This window comes from Lepidochelys kempii, chromosome 3 (assembly GCF_965140285.1).
Source record: "Lepidochelys kempii isolate rLepKem1 chromosome 3, rLepKem1.hap1, whole genome shotgun sequence".
NCBI classification, from domain to species: Eukaryota; Metazoa; Chordata; order Testudines; family Cheloniidae; genus Lepidochelys; species Lepidochelys kempii.
Window position 1 is genome coordinate 139356660 of NC_136382.1, and position 25765 is coordinate 139382424.

General features: G+C 39.2%; 1 protein-coding gene across 16 annotated transcripts in view; it reads right to left on the minus strand.

Moving 5' to 3' along the window:
• RGS7 (regulator of G protein signaling 7) overlaps positions 1 to 25765 on the minus strand; it is a 429184-nt gene that overhangs the window by 72192 nt on the left and 331227 nt on the right. For all 16 annotated transcript variants that reach the window (XR_012158164.2, XR_012158163.2, XM_073338225.2 and 13 more), the window contains exons 5-6: positions 24595 to 24701; positions 15190 to 15241 (exon numbers count right to left, since the gene is read on the minus strand). Coding sequence is in view for 14 of the 16 variants with exons in the window: in XM_073338225.2 (XP_073194326.1) it covers positions 15190 to 15241; positions 24595 to 24701 (159 nt within the window). In the remaining 2 variants the exon portion in view is untranslated. The remainder of the gene's footprint in view (positions 1 to 15189; positions 15242 to 24594; positions 24702 to 25765) is intronic.

The following is a 25765-nucleotide window of genomic DNA, read 5'->3' on the forward strand; positions in this document are numbered from 1 at the left end:
AGTTTAAGGCCATGAATTTAGTTAGTTGCTCAGATAGAGCCTGATCAAGCTCCCACTGGAGTAAGTGACAAAACTCCCACTGATTGCAATGGCACCAGGACTGGGTCTTTGAAGACTACAGACTTGCAACCTGACCTGAACCCAATGGGAATCAACTACAAGTGTTGGGTGCAAGTTAGGCCGTGTCAATGGGAATCAACTACAAGTGTTGGGTGCAAGTTAGGTCGTGTCAGGTCAGGTCAGATATGACAATGACTTGACATATTTGGGTTTGGATCAGGTTAGGTTACTTGTGGTCTAGTTGGGTTCAGGGTGGGCTTTACAATTAGGCCTAATAACACCTCAATAGAAGACCCCACATAGTAGGATCAGAGGAACCCATCTACACTACTACCATGGGGATGACATTGTTATCTTTATGCAAGATTCCAGTGAATCACTGAGAATTTTAAATCACAAGAAATTGAGGGCCAGGCTGAATGTCTGTGAGGCAGAAGAGAAGGAGAAAATCTTTACAAGAGATTATTTTTAAGCGTGTCTTTCAATGGCATGGTTAAATATTTTTGTTAAAATCTTTTTTCAGCCAAAAATAAAGATTCAATTATACTAACATTTTGTATTGATGTTGCCAAATGGTTTTGATTGGAAAAATATATAAAAATGATTATGAAATTATGAAAAAAAAACCCTAGCATGGACACTTTATTTGGTTTAAGAGTGCCTGATATAGGTTAATTTAATCACAAACATAAGTCATGAGAATTTACAGATGCTACCTTCACCTATTTCTCAGAATACATGTGCAGCTAATGTTAGCTATAGGACTAAATTCTGGCTTCAGAGTCAATAAGAGTTATATGCATACATTCAGTATTACCAGGGCAAAAGAATAAAAGTTAAAATAAGGTCTACAGAATTCAAACAGATGCTGTCCTGAGGACAGATAAATTAGCAATCTTTGAATGTGCCAGATAAAGGATTAGAGTAAATCTGCACTGCCAATAGACAAATCTGTAACAAGTGCCCAATTTAAGTATCACCACCATTTACAGTACAAATTATTCCATCTTTACGTCACTGATGCTTCTATAAAGCAATTCATTATTTCTGGTCTCTAGGATGCTTACTTAACTCAGGTTTCATTTTCCACTTAAGCATAAAAAACAAAATGCCAATTTTTATGTGAACAAACTGGGCACAATAACTTTCATCATTTAGTCTCAAGTATCTACAATGCAATTACACCCTCTTACATAAGCCTGGAGATGTTCAGTTATCGCAGGCTTCAATGGTTTTGGAGTTCCCCATGGCCATATACCACTCCCAAATAAAATCACTCCCATGTCTTTTGTTAGCTCCCTATTAATAGACTAGCAGATTTAATTTTCATATTAATAATGAAACAGTCAAATCAGTTTAGTTTATTCAAAGCAGTGATTTGAAAGTAATTCTGAAAATTGTGAATTATATTTATAAATCTTTACATTTATTCTTTCTATAAGAAATTACATTGCTTATATGGATAAAGGCCAGGATTTAAACCTAGATTAACAATGCATTTATAGTAATGCAACAGCAAACAGATGTTTAAAAACAGCTATTTGGGTCATATTTGATTAGAAAGTTCCTGAGAACTTTTCCTATGCACATTTATGAAAACGTTGGCAAACAACCTGGACAGGCTGCAGAAGAGAATTCTCAGCTATAACTTCTTGTTCTTATAACCTAAGTGCCACAGTTACGAGACAGAAAAAAATTACAGTTCTGTGTTAAAGAGCCTTGCACTTTGGAGTTACTCTTGGGACCAGGGACTATGAAAAGCTGCCTCTCCTCCTATATTCTGCTGACCTGGTTAACATCAGCTAAGGCATGTCAATTGCTGATTCCTAAGATAAAGGTTCACTAAGACAGGTAGAAGGACAGCAGAGGTCTCGCACCGATGGACAGCCTTCCATGTGGTCGTCTACCTGCATCAAAATTTGGCAGGCTTCAGGACAAAACACAGGGCATCCTGGTTCCAGCAAGCTTTGAACGGAGACTTTCACTGAATCATTTATGCGTCAGAGGTGGTTCCTGGTGACTAATGTAGTTCTGCACAGCAATACAATGGGGTTTGAATTCACAGAATCTAGAACTGGGAAAAAACCTTGTAGGTCTAGTCCAACTCCATGCTAATACCCATTTGCTCCCTTGAACACATGTACTAGCATTTTGTCCAGTCTCATTTTGTGTGTGCCGAGCAACAGGGCTTTCCCATTGTGGGTTTAATCTACATGATAATAGATTATCATTTTAGCCAGTCCTTACACCAAGCTACTGGCTAGAATATTCTGTATATGCTGCCAATTTCTATAGCATTCAGTTGTTTTACATTAAAAAGATACAGAACTGCAACACTGTTCAGGTACAACAACGTTAACACGATGCTGTACCTAGTAAGGGAGACTTAAGGACCCAGTAGTTAGGGCACAAAACTGAACAGAAGTCTGGAGACTAAGATCTCATTCCAGTTGACTCTGTCTGACCCTGGGCAAGTCACTCACATTTGTATCTTAGTTTTCTCCTCAGTAAAATGAAGTTAAATGCTACTTACTTAGCTTTGTAAAGTGGTGTGAGATCCCTGGAAGAAAATCACTACCCAAAAGCTAATGGTTATTTTATCATTACTAATGACTAGGAACAATGGGCTAAAAGTATGAAAGATTGCATTTGGCAGTAAGATTTTATCAAGGTGTGGATGTCTCCCAAGAGAAGTGTTCAAGCCCCACAGCTCAATATATAAAATTGGACAGGGCAAGACACTAATACCAGTAATACCATTCTAAGAACCAAACCTACAACGTCAGGGAGATGGGTCAGATGACCTAAGAGGTCTTATTCCCAGCTGTGGATTCTATGAATTCGAACTGTATTGCTATGCAGAGCCATATGACTCATCCACAAGTAGCACTGAGGAACTACATTTTAAGAAACAAATTTCTATTAATGCTTCAGAATATTCATGCTCTGCTGCCATGCCTGCTCCAAGCCACTGGCTCATATTTATGGACTGATTTTTCAGAGATGCTGGACCCAGGCAGCTCCCACTGAAGTCAGTGCAAGCTGTGGGTGCTCAATAGTTCTCAAAACAGGTTGCTTATGGCTTGGCAGTTTCCCTAGGACCCTTGCTTGAGATCTGGTTAAAAAAATTACAGAGGTTTACTCTGAATGCTTCCCACTTGCCAAATTATTCAGTGGAAAGAGATTAGTAAAATGACTGCCTACTAGAGAAAGAAAGTTTGAGACAACAGGTCAAGTTTTCAAACAGGCATTTTAAAGTGTGAATGCAAAATAAGTAGACAAACACGTTCCACATGGAAAATTAAGCTGAACAAAAGTGTGGCTTATGATTGCAATTGCCTGTCTGTGCTTGCATTTACCTAGTATAAGTTATGTTCTGCAGATGCAACTGAGGTATGACAGGCCAAGTTCAGCAGTACCATGACTGAATTTGGCTCTGATTGGGAAAGACAATATCTCTAGAAAGAAAAACTCTGGAAAAGAAAATTGCCACTTGAATTCGGCAGGGCAATGCAAAAAGATAGACTTTTTTTTGCCTTCTCTCCCATTTCATAAAGAATCCCTGATAGCTGAAGCTTTCAGTCTCCACTTTACTGAGAGAAAGAGAGAGAGAGAGAGAGAAAAGTGGTAAACTGCCACTGGGGATTATTTCCTTATTTTATTGTAATTCAGCCTGGATAAAAGAGTAATGAACATTCATAGTAGGCGGGTGAGGTAATATCTTTTAGTGGATCAACTTCAATTTGTGAAAAAGACATGGTCTCAAGCTACACATTTTTTCAGGTCTAGGAAAGATGCTCAGAGAGCCACAGATAAACACAAGGTGGAACAGATTGTATCACTTAAGTAGTTAATATATATTTTAAGAGACTATTCAAGGTGAAGCAGCCAGTTAAATCCTTTGCAGTCATAAGGACATAAAATGGGAGTTAATGGGTTACAGATTGTTGTAATAAGACATAAATTCAGTGCCTTTATTAAGACCATGATTTATAATGTCTAGCAAAATGATGAATTTAAGTTCCTAGCCTCATATTTTGAGGTGTTGTGCAGGCTTCCTTTGAGGATGAGGACTGAGAGGTCTGATATGGAGTGATCATTTTGTGAGAAGTGCTTGCCCATGGGTGATATGGTGTTTTTGTCTTTTATCGTTTTGCTGTGTGAGTTAATTCAATAGAAGATCTGTGGAGCTTGAAAGCTTGTCTCTTTCACCAACAGAAGTTGGCTCAGTGCTCTTCCCAAAAATCAAGAATTTTTTTTAAACTCATTATTCAAGTGAAGCGCATATTTGCGATTCTGAAAATGCAAAAGTAGATTTCGCTGCAAGTACACATGTGGAATTTGATGGATATCTTTTATATAAGGCCAAATTATGCTTAGAGTTATAGAAGTTGCACAAGAAGTTTAGTTAGTGTCACCTTCAGATTTCTGATCCACAGATTTTCCTTTTGTTTGACAGATAAGGATAACAAAAGGTCTGTTTTCTACAGGTACATTTGAATTAAAATAGAGACAAACAGCACATGAGAGAAAGCTAAAGGTTATTGGTTATATCAATGGGGAAGTGAAGCTCTGCATTGAAGCTATTGATAGCTTGTCCTGTCAACTGCCCTGTCAAGTAAATTCCAAGCTCTCTCAAAATTTTGTACAGATATATTTGATCTTTGCCAGCATGAAACTGTATGCCAATTTAGTTTTACATCTGTTTCTCTATTTTTTACCCAGATCTGCATTTTTGTAACCAAATGCAAAACACTGAACTAATCTGTTAACAAGATGAAAAACTTAAATGAATTTTTGCAAGAAGAGAATACCATTGAGGGACATTCTGAACTATCCATTCATTTCTGATTCTCCACATAGTATTCTTTGTCTGGCATTCTGTAACATTTAACTCACTAGCATTTGTAGTTGACTGCAGCCTATTTGCTTGGTTGTTTTTATAGTCTTCTAACCTCATGTCTTCTACCTGCTAAATTCCCTGCCCCCCTGCACACACGTGAAGAAGCAAGTACCTCACCAGCCCAAGTCTGACACATGAACTTTCATATCACTTTACAACCATTGTTTTTTTCTTTTCAGTCAGAATCAGTGGAGTCCTGAAAATCCAGTTCCTTCCTTTGACTCTCCAGAACCCAAGCCTGCAATCTCCTGCCCATTTTATCTCTGTGAACTTATCCTGTCCTCATCTTCTATAATCTTCCCTCTCTTCTATCCTACAACAGCAGTGATGCCACTATCAATCAATATCCACTTATTTAATCCCTTTCCCCAATTTTTTCCCTTTCCCACTAACCAAGCACCTAAAAACCTTCTTCAGCTATCTGAATGGCCAGTGTCTTGAGAAACAGTGGTGTCTTCCTGGTCTAACATAATTAGAGCTAGAAATAACGATAATATTTCACACTTTTATAGCACCTTTCATTTGAGAATCTCAGTACACTTAGCACACATTAGTTTAGCCTCACAACACCCTTGTGAAGAATTATTTGCATTGTACAGATAAGGAAGATGAAATACAGTCTATGATTTACACAGGTCATACCGAACGCCTGTGGTACATCCAGCAGTATAACTCTTCCTCCAGAACTCTCTCAAGAACAACAAGTCCTAACTCAGATGCTGGTAGCTTTCTCTCCCTCAAACACTATGGACATCCTGCTTTGCCTTGGCTTCTCTCCCAATCTCTATTACATTCAATCTGTCACCGTTTCTTACTCTCTGCTTTTCTCATCTGCCAGAACTTCCCAACTGAGTTGGGCAAGTTACGGCACCTACTGGCAGAGCCTGACTGGGGATAGAAGGCCATGTACTGCAGGAATGGCAGTGCCATTGATGTGTTACTACCTAAAGAGGAGCAAGTTGAAAGCTCCCAGACAGGAGAGGAAGAGGATGAAAGAGTGCAGTGCATGCTCCCTATAGAGCAGATCTCAAGGTTCTGTCTGGTTCCAGGAAAGTGGGACCATTACCAGACTTTGACCCAACAACTTGTCCTCTCTGGTGATGCTATACCCCTGCACAGGGGAGCATAAATTATTGCTTTCTCATGAGATCAAGTGTCCTAGGGAAAGGGCAAAGAGGCTCCCTGTGCTGCCTTCCACACAGAGCACCCACGCAGAGGAAGCCACCCCAGATTGATAGCCTAAACCAGGGGTAGTCAATAGGTGGATCATTGGCCAAATCCAGACCGTCAGACACTTTTGAACAGACCCCAACATCTTTTTTACTTATTATCATCATTATTGTTTGGAGTTTTTTATTGTTTTCTCCAGAGTCTGGACCTTGACTATACCTTTACTAAGAAATTTGGACCTTGATAAAAAATAATTGACTACCCCTGGCCTACACTGTAATTGGTAAAAGCCTCTCATCCTAACCACTACTATTCCCTGGACTTCACCTCTAGTGCAGAAGAAGCTGCATATTCTTTTAGACTCAGGAATCTTTTGTTTTTCACGTTGCCTAGATCTATATATTTGCCTACCATCACCCACAAAATACTGTCCTGTTCACAGCAGACACTATCTCAACCCCTTTGCTGAAGCTCTTATGCATGTCTTCCTCTCTTCTTGGCCTGAACTAGTGGAATGATTTCCTTTATGGACTTCTTCAGTCCATACTACTAATTCTTCTAACTTTGTTTTGTCCAAAATATACCAGCTAATCGCCTCATTTATACCATAAAATGGGAACACATTACCTGACCTTCAGTCCATTTCAGGAACCAGTACATTACCTCTCTCACAGACTTAAAACATTTGCCCCCCCCCCCCCCCCCGAGCACCGCCCAACTCCCTTTCTGAAATTATCATTGTAATTCAGCCCATTCCACTGTTTCCAACTGGTTTCTTCACATTCAAAGGCACATATCTGTCTCCTTTTGTCCCCATAATCCAGAACAGCTTCCCCATCTCGTTTTACCTATTTGAAGATTCCCTGATAGCTCATATCCATCTCTTCTCTTGAACTACAGCTCCTAACTCTAGAACAAAAATTAAATCCCCTCCAACTCTCACTTTTCCTCTGCTCAATCCATTCTATAATTTCACCCACTTCTATTCACCTTTCTCCTGAAACATTTCTTATTACCGCCTCCTCCTCCTCCCTCCAAAATACTGTTTTGTACATTGTTACAATTATTTGTTGTATTTACATAGACTGTAATTACCTGTGAACCTTGGAAATTTTATCTGCCTTTTATCTTTCTTATATATCACATTTAAACAAGAGAATGTGGGAGAATTAAATTCCTCAAATTTCCAACAGCTGTGAGTCACTAAACCCAAGAAAGGAATTGACAAGCCTCATGAGAATTGATGCCATATGCACATGGATTAACATTTATTAGATTTGGCCAAACTGAGATGAACCCTGATCCATCTGACTATGAACATAAATAGCCTCAGTATTTCATAAACTCTCAATGACACAAAAGTGTTTTTAATTTGCCAGAAGAACCTCTATTAATCTACTAAATTAAATTTTAAATAAGAGGGGAGGTGGGCATATAACAGTTTAATTTGCAGAATAAATTGTTGTATCAGAGTACAAGTATGTTCAGCCATTAGTGCGCTCACTCACTCTAGAGCAACAATATAAAGCAGAGCCAGCTTTCTAAACTGTGAAATCATAGTTTTAATAGCCACATGAATAAGCCATAAGACAGGAACTCTATCCAATACAGAGAGGATGCAGAACTACTCAAACTCCACCAACAATCTAAATTACTGCAAAAGATCCACACCTTTACTTAAGCACCAAGTCCTGCTGAATTCAGTGGAACTTTGCATGGGAGAAACTTTCCAGCATGGTTGGGTCCCACTGTACATAACTTTAAAATTGAAACAATCAGTTAAATGAAAGCCAAGGACTTACAGGTTTAAACATGACTAGTGATTCTGGGTGCCTAATCTGAGACATTTTAAAGGACCTTGATTTTCAGAGGTTGAATACTCAGCACTTTCTGAATCATAGAATCATAGAATATCAGGGTTGGAAGGGACCTCAGGAAGTCATCTAGTCCAACCCTCTGTTCAAAGCAGGACCTATCCCTAGCTAAATCATCCCAGCCAGGGCTTTGTCAAGCCTGACTTTAAAAACTTCTAGGGAAGGAGATTCCACCACCTCCCTAGGTAACACTTTTCAGTGTTTCACCACCCACCTAGTGAAAAAGTTTTTCCTAATATCCAACCTAAATCTCCCCCACTGCAACTTGAGACCATTACTCCTTGTTCTGTCATCTGCTACCACTGAGAACAGTCTAGAGCCATCCTCTTTGGAACCCCCTTTCAGGTAGTTGAAAGCAGCTATCAAATCCCCCCTCATTCTTCTCTTCTGAAGACTAAACATCCCCAGTTCCCTCAGCCTCTCCTCATAAGTCATGTGTTCCAGTCCCCTAATCATTTTTCTTGCCTTCCGCTGGACTCTTTCCAATTTTTCCACATCCTTCTTGTAGTGTGGGGCCCAAAACTGGACACAGTACTCCAGATGAGGCCTCACCAATGTCGAATAGAGGGGAACAATCACGTCCCTCGATCTGCTGGCAATGCCCCTACTTATACATCCCAAAATGCCATTGGCCTTCTTGGCAACAAGGGCACACTGTTGACTCATATCCAACTTCTCGTCCACTGTAACCCCTAGGTCCTTTTCTGCAGAACTGCTGCTGAGTCATTCGGTCCCTAGTCTGTAGCAGTGCATTGGATTCTTCCGTCCTAAGTGCAGGACTCTGCACTTGTCCTTGTTGAACCTCATCAGATTTCTTTTGGCCCAATCCTCCAATTTGTCTAGGTCCTTCTGTATCCTATCCCTACCCTCCAGCGTATCTACCTCTCCTCCCAGTTTAGTGTCATCTGCAAACTTGATGAGGGTGCAATGCACACCATGCTCCAGATCATTAATGAAGATATTGAACAAAACCGGCCCCAGGACCAACCCCTGGGGCACTCCACTTGATACCGGCTGCCAACTAGACATGGAGCCATTTATCACTACCCGTTGAGCCCGACAATCTAGCCAGCTTTCTATCCACCTTATAGTCCATTCATCCAGCCCATACTTCTTTAACTTGCTGGCAAGAATACTGTGGGGGACCGTGTCAAAAGCTTTGCTAAAGTCAAGGAACAACACGTCCACGGTTTTCCCTTCATCCACAGAGCCAGTTATCTCATCATAGAAGGCAATTAGATTAGTCAGGCATGACTTGCCCTTGGTGAATCCATGCTGACTATTCCTGATCACTTCCCTCTCCTCTAAGTGCTTCAGAATTGATTCCTTGAGGACCCGCTCCATGATTTTTCCAGGGACTGAGGTGAGGCTGACTGGCCTGTAGTTCCCAGGATCCTCCTTCTTCCCTTTTTTAAAGATGGGCACTACATTAGCCTTTTTTCAGTCATCTAGGACCTCCCCCGATCGCCATGAGTTTTCAAAGATAATGGCCAATGGCTTTGCAATCACATCTGCCAACTCCTTTAGCACTCTCAGATGTAACGCATCCAGCCCCATGGACTTGTGCTCGTCCAGCTTTTCTAAATAGTCCCAAATCACTTCTTTCTCCACAGAGGGCTTGTCACCTCCTCCCCATGCTGTGCTGCCCAGTGCAGTAGTCTGGGAGTTGACCTTGTTCGTGAAGACAGAGGCAAAAAAAGCACTGAGTACATTAGCTTTTTCCACATCCTCTCTCACTAGGTTGCCTCCCTCATTCAGTAAGGGACCCACACTTTCCTTGACTTTCTTCTTGTTGCCAACATACCTGAAGAAACCCTTCTTGTTACTCTTAACATCTCTTGCTAGCTGCCATTCCAGGTGTGATTTGGCCTTCCTTATTTCACTCCTGCAAGCCCAAGCAATATTCTTATATTCATCCCTGGTCATTTGTCCAATCTTCCACTTCTTGTAAGCTTCTTTTTTGTATTTAAGAGCAGCAAGGATTTCACTGTTAAGCCAAGCTGGTCGCCTGCCATATTTACTATTCTTTCTACACATCGGGATGGTTTGTCCCTGTAACCTCAATAAGGATTCTTTAAAATACAGCCAGCTCTCCTGGACTCCTTTCCCCCTCATGTTATTCTCCCAGGGGATCTTGCCCATCAGTTCCCTGAGGGAGTCAATGTCTGCTTTTCTGAAGTCCAGGGTCTGTATTCTGCTGCTCTCCTTTCTTCCTTGTGTTAGGATCCTGAACTTGACCATTGCACGGTCACTGCCTCCCAGGTTCCCATCCACTTTTGCTTCCCCTACTAATTCTTCCCGGTTTGTGAGCAGCAAGTCAAGAAGAGCTCTGCCCCTAGTTGGTTCCTCCAGCACTTGCACCAGGAAATTGTCCCCTACATTTTCCAAAAACTTCCTGGATTGCCTGTGCACTGCTGTATTGCTCTCCCAGCAGATATCAGGGTGATTGAAGTCTCCCATGAGAACCAGGGCCTGCGATCTAGTAACTTCTGCGAGTTGCCGGAAGAAAGCCTCGTACACCTCATACTGCTCTCTTACATACAGTGCAACTCCCCGACCTTTTCTGCCCTTTCTGTCCTTCCTGAACAGCTTATATCCATCCATGACAGTACTCCAGTCATGTGAGTTATCCCACCAAGTCTCTGTTATTCCAATCACATCATAATTCCTTGACTGTGCCAGGACTTCCAGTTCTCCCTGCTTGTTTCCCAGGCTTCGTGCATTTGTATATAGGCACTTGAGGTAACTTGCTGATTGCCCCTCTTTCTCAGTATGAGGCAGGAGCCCTCCCATCTCACGCGCTCCTACTCGTGCCTTCTCCCGGTATCCCACTTCTCCACTTACCTCAGGGCTTTGGTCTCCTTCCCCCGGTGAACCTAGTTTAAAGCCCTCCTTATTGAAAATTAGGAGGGCTTCTTAGATGTCTCAGTTTGAGCATCCAAAAAGTGGGCAGCTAGTCACCTTCAAAACGGATGCCAAGATATTTCACCTTGATACAAGATAAAAGTCTAAAGCCTGTAACAGTAGCAGGGTTCGCATCACTTCCCTATAGCACTGCTGTAGGAATTGGCCAGCAGCCTCCTGAAATATATTTTTAGGAATTTTTTTTAAAGGATGTGTCAAGAAAGGACATCATCTGTTTTACACACATGGCCTGTAGCTAAACCTTTGTCATGAAAATATTTTATACCCTTAGCTAACACAAAGCAGAAAATGAAGTGACATTGTTGAGTAGATTTAAACATATTCTATAAAGGAATAAAAAAGAATTTATTTTTGGAGTTAACTTGGTAATGAAGGAACAAATGCAATGTCTCAACCTCATTTCATTTCTATCTTAAGGGTTAATGATTTTATTGTTACTGTTCTTCATCATGGGCAGCAGTACAGCACTGGGTGAGTAATGGTAGGTGTGCCTGCCTTTATTTAAAGAGAAACTACATTTCCTTTTTTTTCTTTTTTACAATTAGTATAAGATTTTCATTGGCTTGTAAAATTGTATCAATCACCAATAAAGTTGTTTACATTGTCATTAACTCTGATAGACAAAGATTATTGAAGAAGTGTCCTTCTTGCTTGTTTGATAGGGGACTGATTCTCAGAGGCACGGGATACCTGCCTCTTCTATTAATTTTAGGTGGAGCTGCAAGTGCACAGGGCTGCTCAGGATCTGGCCCATAGTCTGTAACAAAGGAAATACCACTGAACATTCTACTGCATGACAGAGTGTGGAGATACTCACAATGGCTTTAATGTAAGTTTATTAAAAATTGGTTTAATTACCTACATTTTCTATACATCATTTACTAGTAAATAACAGAACTACTGTGAAAGTCTGCAGCATCTCTTTTGAATTCTTTTGGGGTGAAATTTGCCTTTCTGCAGAGGGCCCATTGAGTACCATAAATCCCCTAAGACCTTTAAGACACTGAAATCCTACTTAAGGCCTATTTTGCCCTCAAAATAGGACTTCAGGGGTTCATAGAACTTTTGTGGGTCTTCTGCAGAACGGTGAATTTCAATCTTATTGATTAGCACTTCCTTTGTTACAAACTATCAGTGCAATCTTGCAAGTGGTCTGCATTCAGAACTCCCACTATATTCAATATATGCAATTAAACAGACTACGATAAAAAATCATAAATACAATATGAACCCTTACGCTTCAGGATATAAAACAACTTCTAACTGCCTGGGATTGGGAAGAAGTTTACCCAATACGGATATTATTGCAAAGTTGTCCACTGTGAGAGTTTTAGACCTTCCTCTGAAAAATCTACTACTGGCCAATTTTGAAGATGGATCAGTGCATTAGATGTACCACTGGTCTGATCTGGTATTGCCATTCTTCTGTTCCAAGAGGAAGTTATGAGCAGAGCACTCATTGGATGAGGCCCTAAATGCTATGCAGTAAAATGTCAGCTCTCCTTCAGAAACACGAGAAGCATTCATAGTTTAAAAATGACTGGTAAGTAAAAATAATGCTTTGAACATACCTGGGTTCTTTGATTTTTTTTAATGACCGTATTTTTGTTTACAGCCACTGTAATCAATGGAGTAAGTTATTTCTTAGCATGACTAATAATGTTAGAAACTTACCCTTAATTTTTAACTGTCTAGCTTTGTCACCATCTTGAGTGCAGAAATCCTACAGGCATCAACTGAGTGTTTAAAAATATGTGGGCCCTAAGGTCCAAGAATTAAACACTGCAGTCTTAGAATTTAGCTAATCTTGAGAAAAGATTTCTTGTTAGCTATCATAGCTTGGTGATCCAGTTATCTGGACTGAGATTGCATCTGTTTGCTCAAATCATTGCTGTATGTTCAGCAGAAAATCTCAGCACCCTTCCAGGCCATGCATGGTGATAGACCCTAATAAGCAAAAGGGTTAACATACCATGGAAAACCATTAAAAACTCAGCACTCCACAACACAGGATTTCTAATTTCCTTTAAAATCATGGCCTTCCTATGCTAAAAACAGGAAACTGAGCTGTGTAGTGGTAAAGTCTATATGATAACTGGAGGAGCCTAGCAAAAATAAACTCTCCTGGCACATCACTATGTGGAGGTTCTGATGCCCTGGAGAATCTCTCTCTCTTCACCCACCCCTCTCCCCTGCCCAAATTGTTAATTCTGATTCTGACTCTGCGGTTTCTTTCTTAATCTGCATTATTGCTTTTTCTCAGCTGGTCACTTTAATAAGGCAGCTAGACATTGTACCTCCCCATCAACATCAGTGGATAGTAATAACAACTTTCTCAGGCTGACTTCAGGCTCATACCTACTATTAGAGAGTGAAGGGTCCCAACAGACATTTTAGCATATTTATTAACTCCCCCCGTTATCCCATAGGGAAACATGGGAACATGTTTCATAATTTTCTGGTATTCCATAACCAAGGAGACTGTGGATAGATTGGACAACCCTTAAAGGAAAGCTGTGAAAAACTGCTAAGAAAGAAAGAAAGAAAGAAAGAAAGAAAGAAAGAAAGAAAGAAAGAAAGAAAGAAAGAAAGAAAGAATGATTACGTGCTGAATCAAATATCTTCCTGCCTCAGTGACTAATCACAGCTGCCTAAATATTAGATTCATAACAATATTCTGGACTTCTATTGTACTAGTGTTTTACAAGTAGTCTTGTACACATGGGCTAACTGAGGCCTGGAGAGGTTATCATCAGCATTTTCAGACTTGGGAATTGTTGGTGCTGATCACCTCTGAAAATCGGGCTAGCTATTTAGATGCCTAACTTTAACCCCAATACTGAGCTTGAACACACTGTAGTGCATACCACCCTGAATTTCCAAAGCATTCAGCTAAGATGTTTTTTTAAAAATGGGTGCCTGAAGTTAGGATATTTAGTCACCAAAATAAATGGGCTGTTTTTCCAGAAGTCCTGAGTACCCCACAGCTCCCATTAAAATGAATGGGAGCTATTGGTTGATCAGTTTCACGGATAATCAGGACACTTAATTTGGTGCATACATGTGGACATAGTAACCTAACTTTAGATACTCATTTTTGAAAAATCTTGGCTTCAGTCATTTTATAGTGGGTTTTTTTTTTTACCAACTATGCCCAGATTTTCAAATGTAAGTACACATAAATAACGGCACATCTAATTTATGTGTGTAAATGGTAAGCATGGCTAGGGTGGCCCTGACACCTCCTCAGAATATAGGATTTCCACTCTCCTGCCTATATAACCCCTCTCCTTCCTGCATCAGCCTGCCCATGTGGCCCTGCCCTATCTTAGCCCACACATGCAGCCCCACCCCCTTCCATGTCAGCCCCCTGCACTAGCCCATCCCCTGCATGACTCTGCCCCGGTGTGTGAGCCTTCTTGCATTGGTCCACCCATGCTTGTACCACTGCATACGGAGGTGCCACATTAGCCCCCGCCCCTCTGGCATCCTCCTCCATCCACAGTCTCTTCCTATTTTCTACTCTCATTTTCAATGGACAAAGCCATGTCCAGTTCTAAGTCTCTACTGGACAGGAACAGTACGGCAGAACTCTAGGACTGTCCGACTTTAAACTGGACAAATGGCCTCCTTACATATGGCAGGAAATAACATATTGTACACAGTTATGGCCATTCCCATCCATGCGAACCTGAATGCATGCACACATATTTGTGTGGCCATGTGTACGAAAAAATAACTACAAAAAGAACAGGCGTACTTGTGGCACCTTTGTGACCTGTTCTTTTTGCGGATACAGACTAACATGGCTGCTACTCTGGAACAAATAACTGATTTCCACATGTGCACTGATACATACATGCACATATATTTGAAAGTTTGGCCCACTATGAGTTTTAAGAGTCCTAACTGGGTTACTTGCATGTGTTTGAATCTCATCAGCAAGGAAGAATCACTACTTTTAAAGTACCTTCTGTTTCACTGAGACTTTGTCACCATATGTATTTACAACGTGCACAGCAATGCAATGCTATTTTTGTATTCCTGGATCACATTCATATTTGACCTCTGACTTAATAAACTTTGTAAAATCAAAGCCAACCTTGAGCTGAGCATCAGCAGTTCTTGCACTGGGATTGAACAAGACACCAACAGTGTTTTTAATGGTTGGATGGCTAAACAAGACAGCCTTTAATAATGTTTTTATACATACAATACAAGACTCCTGATAGAAAGAGAATAGATATCCACACTGACCATAGTCTGTATTTTCCGGCTCCCAACAATTTGATGGCCAAAAATAGGGTGTCTATAGAATAAAACAAAATAAAACAAAAAAGCAGGGAATTCAGGTTAGACAAAGCAAGCATTATACAATTCCTAGACTGACACTGTTTTGTAAAGGTTATTTATGCTTTCTTGGGAAATCCACTGTACTATAAATCCAGCAATTTTGAAATAGGCATCAAAATGGCAAATTACTTTTGTATGCTTATTTATGGTATTTGTGTAGTGTTCCAGAATGGCAGATAAGAAGAATGAAGTATTATTATTATTGAAAAACTACGGAACAGGTAAAGGGCAGCCCTACTTTCCCCAGGAACATGCTCACATCGACCTGAAGTATCAACGTTTACAGGTGAGAAGTTTTTGCATTCTTTATGACCCATTCAATCTCTGATTTTGCAGAACTTGTGATTAATATATGTTAAGGTTCTAGGCAACTCACTAGTAGATATTTATTAGAGCTGGTCAAAAAGGACAGGCTGTTTTCACAAAAATATTCAAAATTTCAAAGTTGTATTACTGTCAAGGCCTTCAAAATGCACTTCTTTATTTTTCCATTAGAAAAATATCTAAAATGTTATTGACTTTTTTCTTTTATTGCAAACTAAATTAATTTTTTTATTTCAATAGAATTTTGTTTACATCGTTGGGGAAGATATCTTTAAGAGTTATTAATATTTTGTAAGTAATGAAGAAAATAATTCATTTTTGAAAAAGACTATTTCAATGAAAAACCTTGTTTGATGAAAAAATCAGACAGCTCTAGTATTTATATACACACAATATTCATATGTATACACGAATATGAAATTTGAGATGTCATATTAGTATAGTCAAATGTCAGTATTGGTGTTGGTTTGAGCCTGCATTTGGGGAGAAAGAAGGAACTCTTCTGGGATATCCCTTCGTTTTACTATGTATTTCCAGCCACCATCATCAAAGGCCTCACAGCACAATGAATCTGGTTTGATGACTTCAGAACCCATCAATGTTGCCCAGGGGTCATCACATTTTCTTTCACAGGGAAGATCTTTTTGCTGAATAATGGCCTTTTGTCCAATTGAGAAATTTTCACAAAATATTTGTTTTTGAATTGTTTCCCCTGATGGAACTGGAAAATGAAAAATGTTGTCTTTTTTTAGAGTGGATTTTTTGTTTGTTTGTTTTATTTTTCCTTCCCTTCCCTCTCTCTGTTTTTCCTCATCCTCCCACACCCACACCTTTTCAGTGGTACAATGGAAAACAACGAGAGAAAAGGTGGTGAAAGAGAAAAAGGCGGAAAGTGAAAAGTGAAAAAGCAAAACGAAAAAAACAAAATTTCCAAAAAAAATGGTCAAAACTAAAAATTTCTGATTAAAATGTTCATGAAATATTGCTACTAAATGAAAAATCGTTCCCCCTGCAGAATTAAAATGCCTTTGAAATATTTCACAGGAATATATTTTCCATTTGTCTGTCATTGCTAATTAATTGGTATTCACAGTTCTAGAGCTCTGATGTTAATTTACATTACAACTCATTGCATAAACTGAGGATCATTTTGCCAGGTTCCAATGATTAAATGTTAATCTTAAATAATGGCAGCCCACCCTGGGGAGAGACTCAGAGAGCCTTTCTCATAGCACTCCCATACATGGCGGTAAACAGACATGCCCTCCCACCCAAAAATCCATGCACAACTCTATGCCTAAATTAACAGAAGCATATGCTAATCCTTTTTTAATAGATGCAGCAGGGCCCACTAATAAATATGTTTCCTCAAGGTATTTGGCAGCATCATGCCTGCTTTATCCATACGGAGACATACTGACTCTAGGCATGCCACTCTCAAAGCACACACCTTCCCAGTCCCTGAGTCTGCATGGCTGTAAATGCAGGAGTCTGAATTTAGCCCTAAAGCTGTACTAAAACAAGCTAACACTGATATCACCCAGAGTCTTGGACAGCAATCCCTTGAGTGGAACTGGATATGTGTAAGCCATATGTTGCAGCTTTTCTCTCTTAGCCAACAAACAGTTCTTCCAGACAGAGCAATAATATTGTCCTTTTCTTAAATGGACGCTATAGGTCTTAGTCTTATCTCAAATATGTGACACGCCTCTTTGCATCTCTGCAATTCAAGTATTTAGTTTATATCCTTCTCCTTCCTCTCCCAACCTTTCCCAGCATTTAAGAACTGGGTAAAATAGTGGACCATGAAGAATCTCCTGGAGATGAGGAAAAGTATGAACCCTAAAGACTTAGGAAAGGGGTTTAACTTATCCAAGGAAGGAAGAACAGAAGAGGGGGGCGGGCCTATAGAAATAAGAAACAAGAGATCCAGGGCATATTGTAGAGTGGGGTGTTTGTAAGTGAGGCGTGGGATTCACTATAAGTGTGTGTGTGTAGAAGGAAGGGGAGACTAGCTGTTTACCTCTCAGCTGGTTAAGAACCTCCCAGAGCTATGCAAAGAATCTCTGCCCATGTTTATGATCTCCTCTGTGCATGAACTGTGGTTTCCAAATGCATGTGACTGCCAACCTAGGCAGAGTTTGAGTAGGTGGTGGAGTTTTTATCTAATTATTTTGCACACCTCAATCATCAACTGTAGTAGAATTATCTGCTGTGTACCTCACAATACAGATACCTTAGGGTACACACATTAAACCCCCCCTGAAAACCCCATTACATGTTCTACAATTTTCAGGCAATTGAAAGCTTTGACTGGGAGATTTACAGAGATGTTGCAGTACAAGCATTTTGTATGATAACCATTTCCATAGTGAAGATTATCAAACATTAGCTTTTTTGAGTGGAATGTTGAAAACCTGAAGGACCTATCAGTCGTTAAAAATTTCATTTTTCCTGAGGAATGGCTGTCAAGGGGTTTGCCATGAATGAGTGGTAACATTCCCTATTTACTACTTTGCCATGACATCCTATTTATAGCTGGAAAGAAGGCGGGCTGCGGAATAGTTTTGGGAAAATCAAATAGTGTTTATCAGCCCAGGCAGAAATAATGCTGCCAATTTACATCACTACAATTTTAAAGCATTTGGTCTACATGTATCTGTAATTGGGCAGGCAGTTCTATTCAGTCCTGTGGCTGGAGAAATAAGGTCATATCTAGCACCAAAAGTATCATCACAGTCCCAAACTGATTGGTTTGTATAGAACAGATTGTCTCTATAAGGTCATTACAAGCTTATAAAAAGAGAAAAGTGGCTCTAGGTAAGCAATTTTATGTTGTCCAATCTGGATTATATTTTTATATTACTTTCTAAATTTAACCATAGCAATCTATATCCAGGCCCCTTCTGCTAATAAAAATGTATAAAACCAACTCCTGTAATCCAAGTATATATCCCCATATTACATTTATTTGCATTGGTATTTTGCTAGTAATTTAGCAAAGGAACTAAGAACAGTTCTATCTTGGCTCTATCATAAAACAAATCATCCTCCTCATCATCCTAGAATTTTAAGTATTGAAGTCACCTGCTAATTTTAGGGTTGCTAACCTTGCAGGATTGTCCTGGAATCTCTAGAAATTAAAGATTAATCTTTAATCAAAGATTATGTCATGTGATGAAATCTCCAGGAATCCATCCACCCAAAGTTGGCAACCCTGCTTGCTATTTCAAATAGAGAAAAACTTTGATTCAAACACAACACCTTTTTATAAAGCACTGTTAGTTTGTATGGTTTAAACTGTATTTTTAAAGGAGAAAGATCCTATAGTTTACTTTAATCCCTCCCTTTGAATAGTTATAAGGGAAAGGTCTGTTCACCAGGGGACAGTTTAGTCTAATTAGTGTATATGGTGAGGAATATTCATGTCAAATGTAAACCTTTTGCTCCATATATTGTCATTCCTCTCCAGACAACTGCTAGGGACTGTTATGAACTCTAGAAATGGGGATCTATAATCTTAAAATATCATCAAATAAAAAACAATTGATTATATACATATTAAAATGCCTCATGTTCTCTAACATCTGCATTGGAGGAACTCAAACATTTTCCAATGGTAGGTAAGTTTTGTTATCCACATTTTAAAGATAAGGAAACTAAGGCCAAGGGAGAGTGAGCGGTTTGCCCAGGATAAAGGAAGTCAGTGACAGAAACGAGTATGAAAACCAAGAGTGAAACCCTGGCCTGACTGAAATCAATGGGATTTTTGGCACTGACATCAACAGATTCAGGATTTCATAACAAGGATCCTGATTCTCATTCTCACACTTGACTCATCAGACCACATAACATTCACTGTATGCATCTCCTGTAATGAATGGAAACCTTAACCAATAATCTCCATATTACACATAAATATTTAATTTTGTTTTATTTATCTGTTGTTGTAAGACTTGGTGATTTAATTATAATTTAAGAACTTTGACTGTATTTAAAGGAAATACATTCATCTCCAAAATATGAGTTGTACATTACTGATCTGTACATATTGATCTGACCAATAGACAGGGGTGGGATTATCACAAAGATACAGCATCCTTGGTCTTTGCTTAGAGACAAGGCACAAAAGTTATAGCCTGGATTTCCTATACATGCACAAATGGATAGCTGATACCAGGCTGATCAGACATGGCATAAGGACATTGGGTGGCGGGGTGGGTTCCTACTGTGCATGACAAAAATGAATATACACTCAATATCATTACATTTGTATATACGTTGCTGCACAAAACCTAATCTACCAGAATAAAGTGATTTTAAAAATAGTACAAATGAAAGCATCTGAGTATTACTTGTGTTATATGAAAAGGTAGAGAGACTGCAAACATATTTTAAATATCTACAACATGGAAACTTAAACTTCATCCCATTCACCTGATATTGTTATATGTATTTCACATACAAAGAGAGACTTTATTAATGCAGTACTTTAAATTCTCTATCTTAACGCCTACTAAATTACTAGAACCACTCCATGCAGTAAGTAGCAAGTCTGACTCAGTTTATCTTGTTAAAACCATAGTCTTGGGTGGCATAAACAACAGGAATAGATGAATATCTGACACAACAGATGTAAACTTACTAATGCCTGTCAACACTGATGTTTTGAAAATTTTTGTAGTTTAAGTGTATTTTATTGCATATGTTCATTTAATTTTAACAAATGTATTTCAGAAAGAAATTATACAAAAGTATGGTGGCCAACTTTTGACTGATGCCTAACACAAACACACCCAAGAGCAAACTCTCATACAGCCACAGACCTGCAGCAAAGAAGTTAGCTGCTATGCTTATGGGTCCTTTGAATCATTAAGGGCCTTTAATTCCTTCAAACCAGGAATGACAGAGGCATAAATAGGCATGCCCAGGGGAGAAAAGGTCTGGAGCCAGAACATGGCTGTAATGTTAACTCTGCTTTTGCATTCTACATGTGTGCCCTTTGAGAAGCTGCTTATAACACCTTCCCGTAATTTAGCCTTAAATCTTTATTAGGGAGTCATTTTTCCATTAATTAGAGTAGCAGCGACATCATCTCTTACAAGTTAAAGACTAAACCCAAGGTTTTTTATATGTTATGTCATGTTGTATAAACTTTTAGGCAGATATATCTATGTAAAAAAAAAGCCTTAGGGAAAAATATGTTAAATATTTCATAAGCATTCAACTTGCAACCTCAGATGTTGTATGATGAAAATCGTTCATTAGGATAAACTGCCTCCAAGGGAAGAGATATTCATATTTTATTACAGTATACCATTCTTATTCTAGTACTATCCATCAGGAGGCACTGTATCCTAGTGGGGATAAGGCACTGGATTGGGACTAAGGAGACTAGGTTTCTATTTGTGCTTCTATTAGCGACCTCAGGCAAGACATTTAACCTCTTTGTGGGTCTCTTTCCCCATTTTTAAAATGGAGACACATAGCTCTTAGCTGTTTTATAAAGCACTTTATGATCTATGGATGAAAAAGTGCTATGTAACAACTAGTAAATATTGTTTATCATCATTGTCCCGATGTTAGGCTATTTATTTATTTAAATTAAAAAACAAGTAAAATCCTTTCTGTACCAGGGATAGATGGTTAACAGTGTGGTTCTTGTTCAGACAGTACCAGTAAACATTTCTCTGTTTTGGGAGAACACTTCCTTGAGACATTGGGAGCCCTAGGTATGCCAAGAAGTGCCTTCATGCACAAGAGACTTCTTCGGTATTTCTGAAGTTTTTAATGACTTATGTCAGTTCATTCAAATTTGGTCCTGGTGGACATGCTATATATCACCAGCTTGCCACTGAAGTGAGGAGAGCCAGGATGGGTATGCAGTTTGGAAAGTGGTCACACTCCGATCACTGGAAGGTTGTTCTGGGAAAGATTGGAAGGTGGAGAAGAAGAGTCAGGCACTTTTCACTAGGAAAGCAGACTTACAAACATGAGGCTGGATTAAAAGACTATTGGCTCACACGGAGTACAAGGAAACATGTAGTTGCATGATGTTCCAGGAAAGAATTCTGACAGGAATTCCCTCCTTCTGATGGGGTAGGGAGGGAAGTAAATTACTTCACTTCTTTCTGGGGTTCAGCTTGCTTCCCTCCCCACCCATACTTGGCCAGCTATACATCCCACCCACTTGCTCATATGTTGGGGGTAGGTATTATGTGTGCAGCTCCTGTTTTCTTTCAGTGCTAGGGATGCAATGAAAAAAGCCCTGCTGCTCACGGACTTCAGGGGGACTCATTACTTTTTAATTCCCTGAATGGCTATGTTAGTGTTAACCAAAATCTAGTCCTCTATGAAGTGTGCAACTATCTGGTAACTTTTAGATCTCCTCCTCTGAACAATAATATTAGGTGAACTGCACCAGGAACAATTAGTGCTGATGCACCTAAAAATGGTACAAATTGAAAACACTTATTTCTATGCCCACATACTTTTTAAAAGCTGGGGGCACTTATGATTTTTACAGCCCTCCTGATGGCTACAGTAGTAATAGAAAAGCATAATTTTGGTTGCAAAAGGGCAATTGAACAAGTGGAACATAAGCTCCACTCATATTGTCAGCCATTCATACAGAGGAGTAGCTTGTTAAAAAAAAACAAACAAAAAACACCTGGAAATAATTACACTATCAAGAGAGAAAAAGGGGATTGGAACCCTTTGTCAGACATAGAAAAGGACAGAGTACATAACTGCAGCTAACCTATTTTCTGCATGGCAAGTCACTGCGCTGTAGTAGGAGAGTCTCTGCAGGGATGGACTCTGCAGTTTGAAGTATTGGCTACTACAAATGCTTTTTCTCTGTGTATCACAGTAGTCTAGAAATTGTTGGATTCTGTCCAGCCATGGTTCTATTTTTGATGCACCTGGGGAGATTTTCCACACCTCCCCAAAAAATTAAAGTCAAAGTAAAATAATTTTACCTTTTCCCGGTTGAATGGGCCATTCCCACCTCCTAATTTAACAGTTTTTGTATTGGTGTAATTTTGGTTAGAGCTGTGAGATTTTTACTAAAATAGTTATAAACTCAATTATACCAGTATAAAGCTGCCATGTATTGGTATAGCTTACCCCCATTATCATCCGTCAATAAACTATACCAGTATAAGCGCATTTATACCTGCATAACTGTGTCCACACTAGGGGGTTGTACTGCTTTAACTCTTCTGGTATAGTTGTTGTAGTACAATTCCTCTGTGCAGACAAGGTGTAGAGTAGTTAATGAATGCTCCAGTAAAGAGCTCCAAAGCAGTAGCAGAACTGGGCGACCACCTGGCATTAAAGAGACCAGCAGCCACAGCAGAGGATTGAGGGGCACTTTTAGAAATTACCTTATTTAATGAGTCATGTGTATATCCATCTATCTTATATATGAGTATATGGGGCAGATCCTCAGCTGGTATAAACTGATTAAAAGTTCCTCCCAAACATTTTCACCCAGAGTCACTGATTTATTTATTTATTGGCCTATCTATTGTGAAGAAATGCATTCTACACATTATTGGTTTGCTATCAAATACTCATATCAGTAAAGAGGTTAAACACAAGGGCCTTCCCTGAAATACCCTGCACAGGCTGGCTACAGCTACCACCCCTGGATGGTAAGGCACACAGTTAATTTAATACCAATCCACCTTTTTTTCTGCCCCTGATTTGTTGTGTTATGGAAGCCTTATATTTCCCAGGTACGGGATATGAATAGATTAGTAATGGTGATTGTATTAGTATTGTAATACTAGTCAAATTTGTGCAGTAACACTCCCTCTCCTTGCCCAAATCAACTTCCTGTTCTTTCATGTTAGATTGACAGTATTGCAGGTATGTAGTTATAAATCTACACTACATTTTTGATACTGTGTGCTTTAGGCCAAAGATCATGCTGCTTTGCCAAAAAAGGGTAGTAGAGCAACAACCGAATCATAACATATTAGTCTAGAATGCCAAAGGTGAGGTGTGGTATACAACTAAAATGGTGATCATGATCTGAAGGTAGGATTACTCTCCAACCTGTCATGTTTCTTCTACACTTGAAAGACATTGTTCTTCTCAGGTATCTTTGAACTACATTTTCTTTTTTTAAAGTAAAAGTTAGTCTTAAATGTCTGGGGGATGATATGCTAGCACCCCATCAGACAGTCTTTTCTGGTTCTAATACATTTATCAAACGCCAGGATATCCAATCAATACTGTGGATCACATTTGTCTCAATGTACAGAACATGAAATCAAGCTATTCATTGTATGAAACAGTAAAGAACTAATTTTAAAACTGGCATAATAACATTAAAAAGGTACAAATAAGTATGCAAATAAAAATAAAAACCTATAAGTAACATATATAAAATCAGATGTATTCTCCTACTGTGCACTAGAACACCTGCTCATTTCTACCATGAACACTAGTGTGACCAACTGATCAACATAGAAATCTCTCACTATAAATGTTAGATCATAATCGAATATGTGCTGGTAGAAGACACACGTACATCTCTCAGAAGAGGAAATATTCTGTCTGAAGTGCTCTACAGGGCCTGTGAGAAAAAAGCCATAATGTGTTTCATTCCACACCTCAGAACTCCATTGGATCTTTACAAAGGAGGGTCCTACGGAGGGTTATGCTGTATGTAATTTTATTGCAGCTGTTAGACTTTTCAAGCCATTAGAATTATTGTTATTTCAGAGAGGGACATTTCCACCCCCATATAATTTTAGGTACATATTTGTGATGGTCCTCAGTGTCTCTACATTTAAATTATTAGCATACAGTTTCGGAACATAGTCCTATTAGCATTTTTAGGTATAAGATGAATTGATATCATTAAGTGGGCCACTGAAAGGGGACGATACGATTACAGTTACAATAAATAGCATCTTGCTCTTAATATAAACCTTCATTTAAGCAACCCAAGAACATATTAAGCATACTTACTTGGAACCGGTAAAAGGTGCCATCATCCTTTAGTGTTAGAACATGGTCTGAGATTGGAAAGAAATAGCCATGGGCTGCCATTAACGTCCCCAAATGTAGAGCTTCCACTGTTGGGGTGTAGGGAAAGAAAAGAACATTTTTAAAAAATTAACCTTTTCTGTATTTACAGCAAGGGACCTTTATGTGACATTTCTTCCTGTCTCCTGTGAGTAAACACCCAGCTCTTTTACTATTTAATACAGAGATGGTACCAAAATTATTCCTCTTCCTAAGGAGTTGATTTGTATCTCTCCCATTCAACAGCTTTTCCTCTGCATTCCCACTACCTTCATTACTGACTCACTCCATCCATTTCTCACTGAGAATTACTGCCTTTGTGTTGTCTAACCCTTCCCTTTAGAACAGGTCTAGAAGATGACATGGTGTTAAAACAGCATGGGCTGGTACACCTTAGCGCGCCTCCCAGCTGCACCAGTGTGATAAGAGATTTCCCTACAGTCTTCAGTATAGACAATGTATTGAATGAAGAATGGCTTAAATTTATCTTAGCATACAAAACCACAGCCAATAAATATATATGCTAAGTGAAGGAGTACTTCTGGCACCTTAGAGACTCACACATTTATTAGAGCATAATCTTTCGTGGGCTACAGCCCACTTCATCGGATGCATAGAATGAAACATATAGTAAGAAGATATATATATACAAACAGAGAAGGTGGAAGTTGCCTTACAAACTCTAAGAGGCTAATTAATTAAGATGAGCTATTATCAGCAGGAGAAAAAAACTTTTGTAGTGATAATCAAGATGGCCCATTTAGACAGTTGACAAGAAGGTGTGAGGATACTTAACATGGGAAAATAGATTCAATATGCGTAATGACCCAGCCACTCTCAGTCTCTATTCAAACCCTTAATGGTATCTAATTTGTATATTAATTCAAGCTCAGCACTTTCTCATTCAAGTCTGTTTTTGAAGCTTTTCTGTTGCGGAATTGCCACCCTTAAGTCTTTTAGTGAGTGGCCAGAGAGGTTGAAGTTTTTGAATATTATGATTCCTGATGTCAGATTTGTGTCCATTTATTCTTTTGCGTAGAGACTGTCCGGTTTGGCCAATGTACATGGCAGAGGGGCATTGTTGGCACATGATGGCATATATTGCATTGGTAGA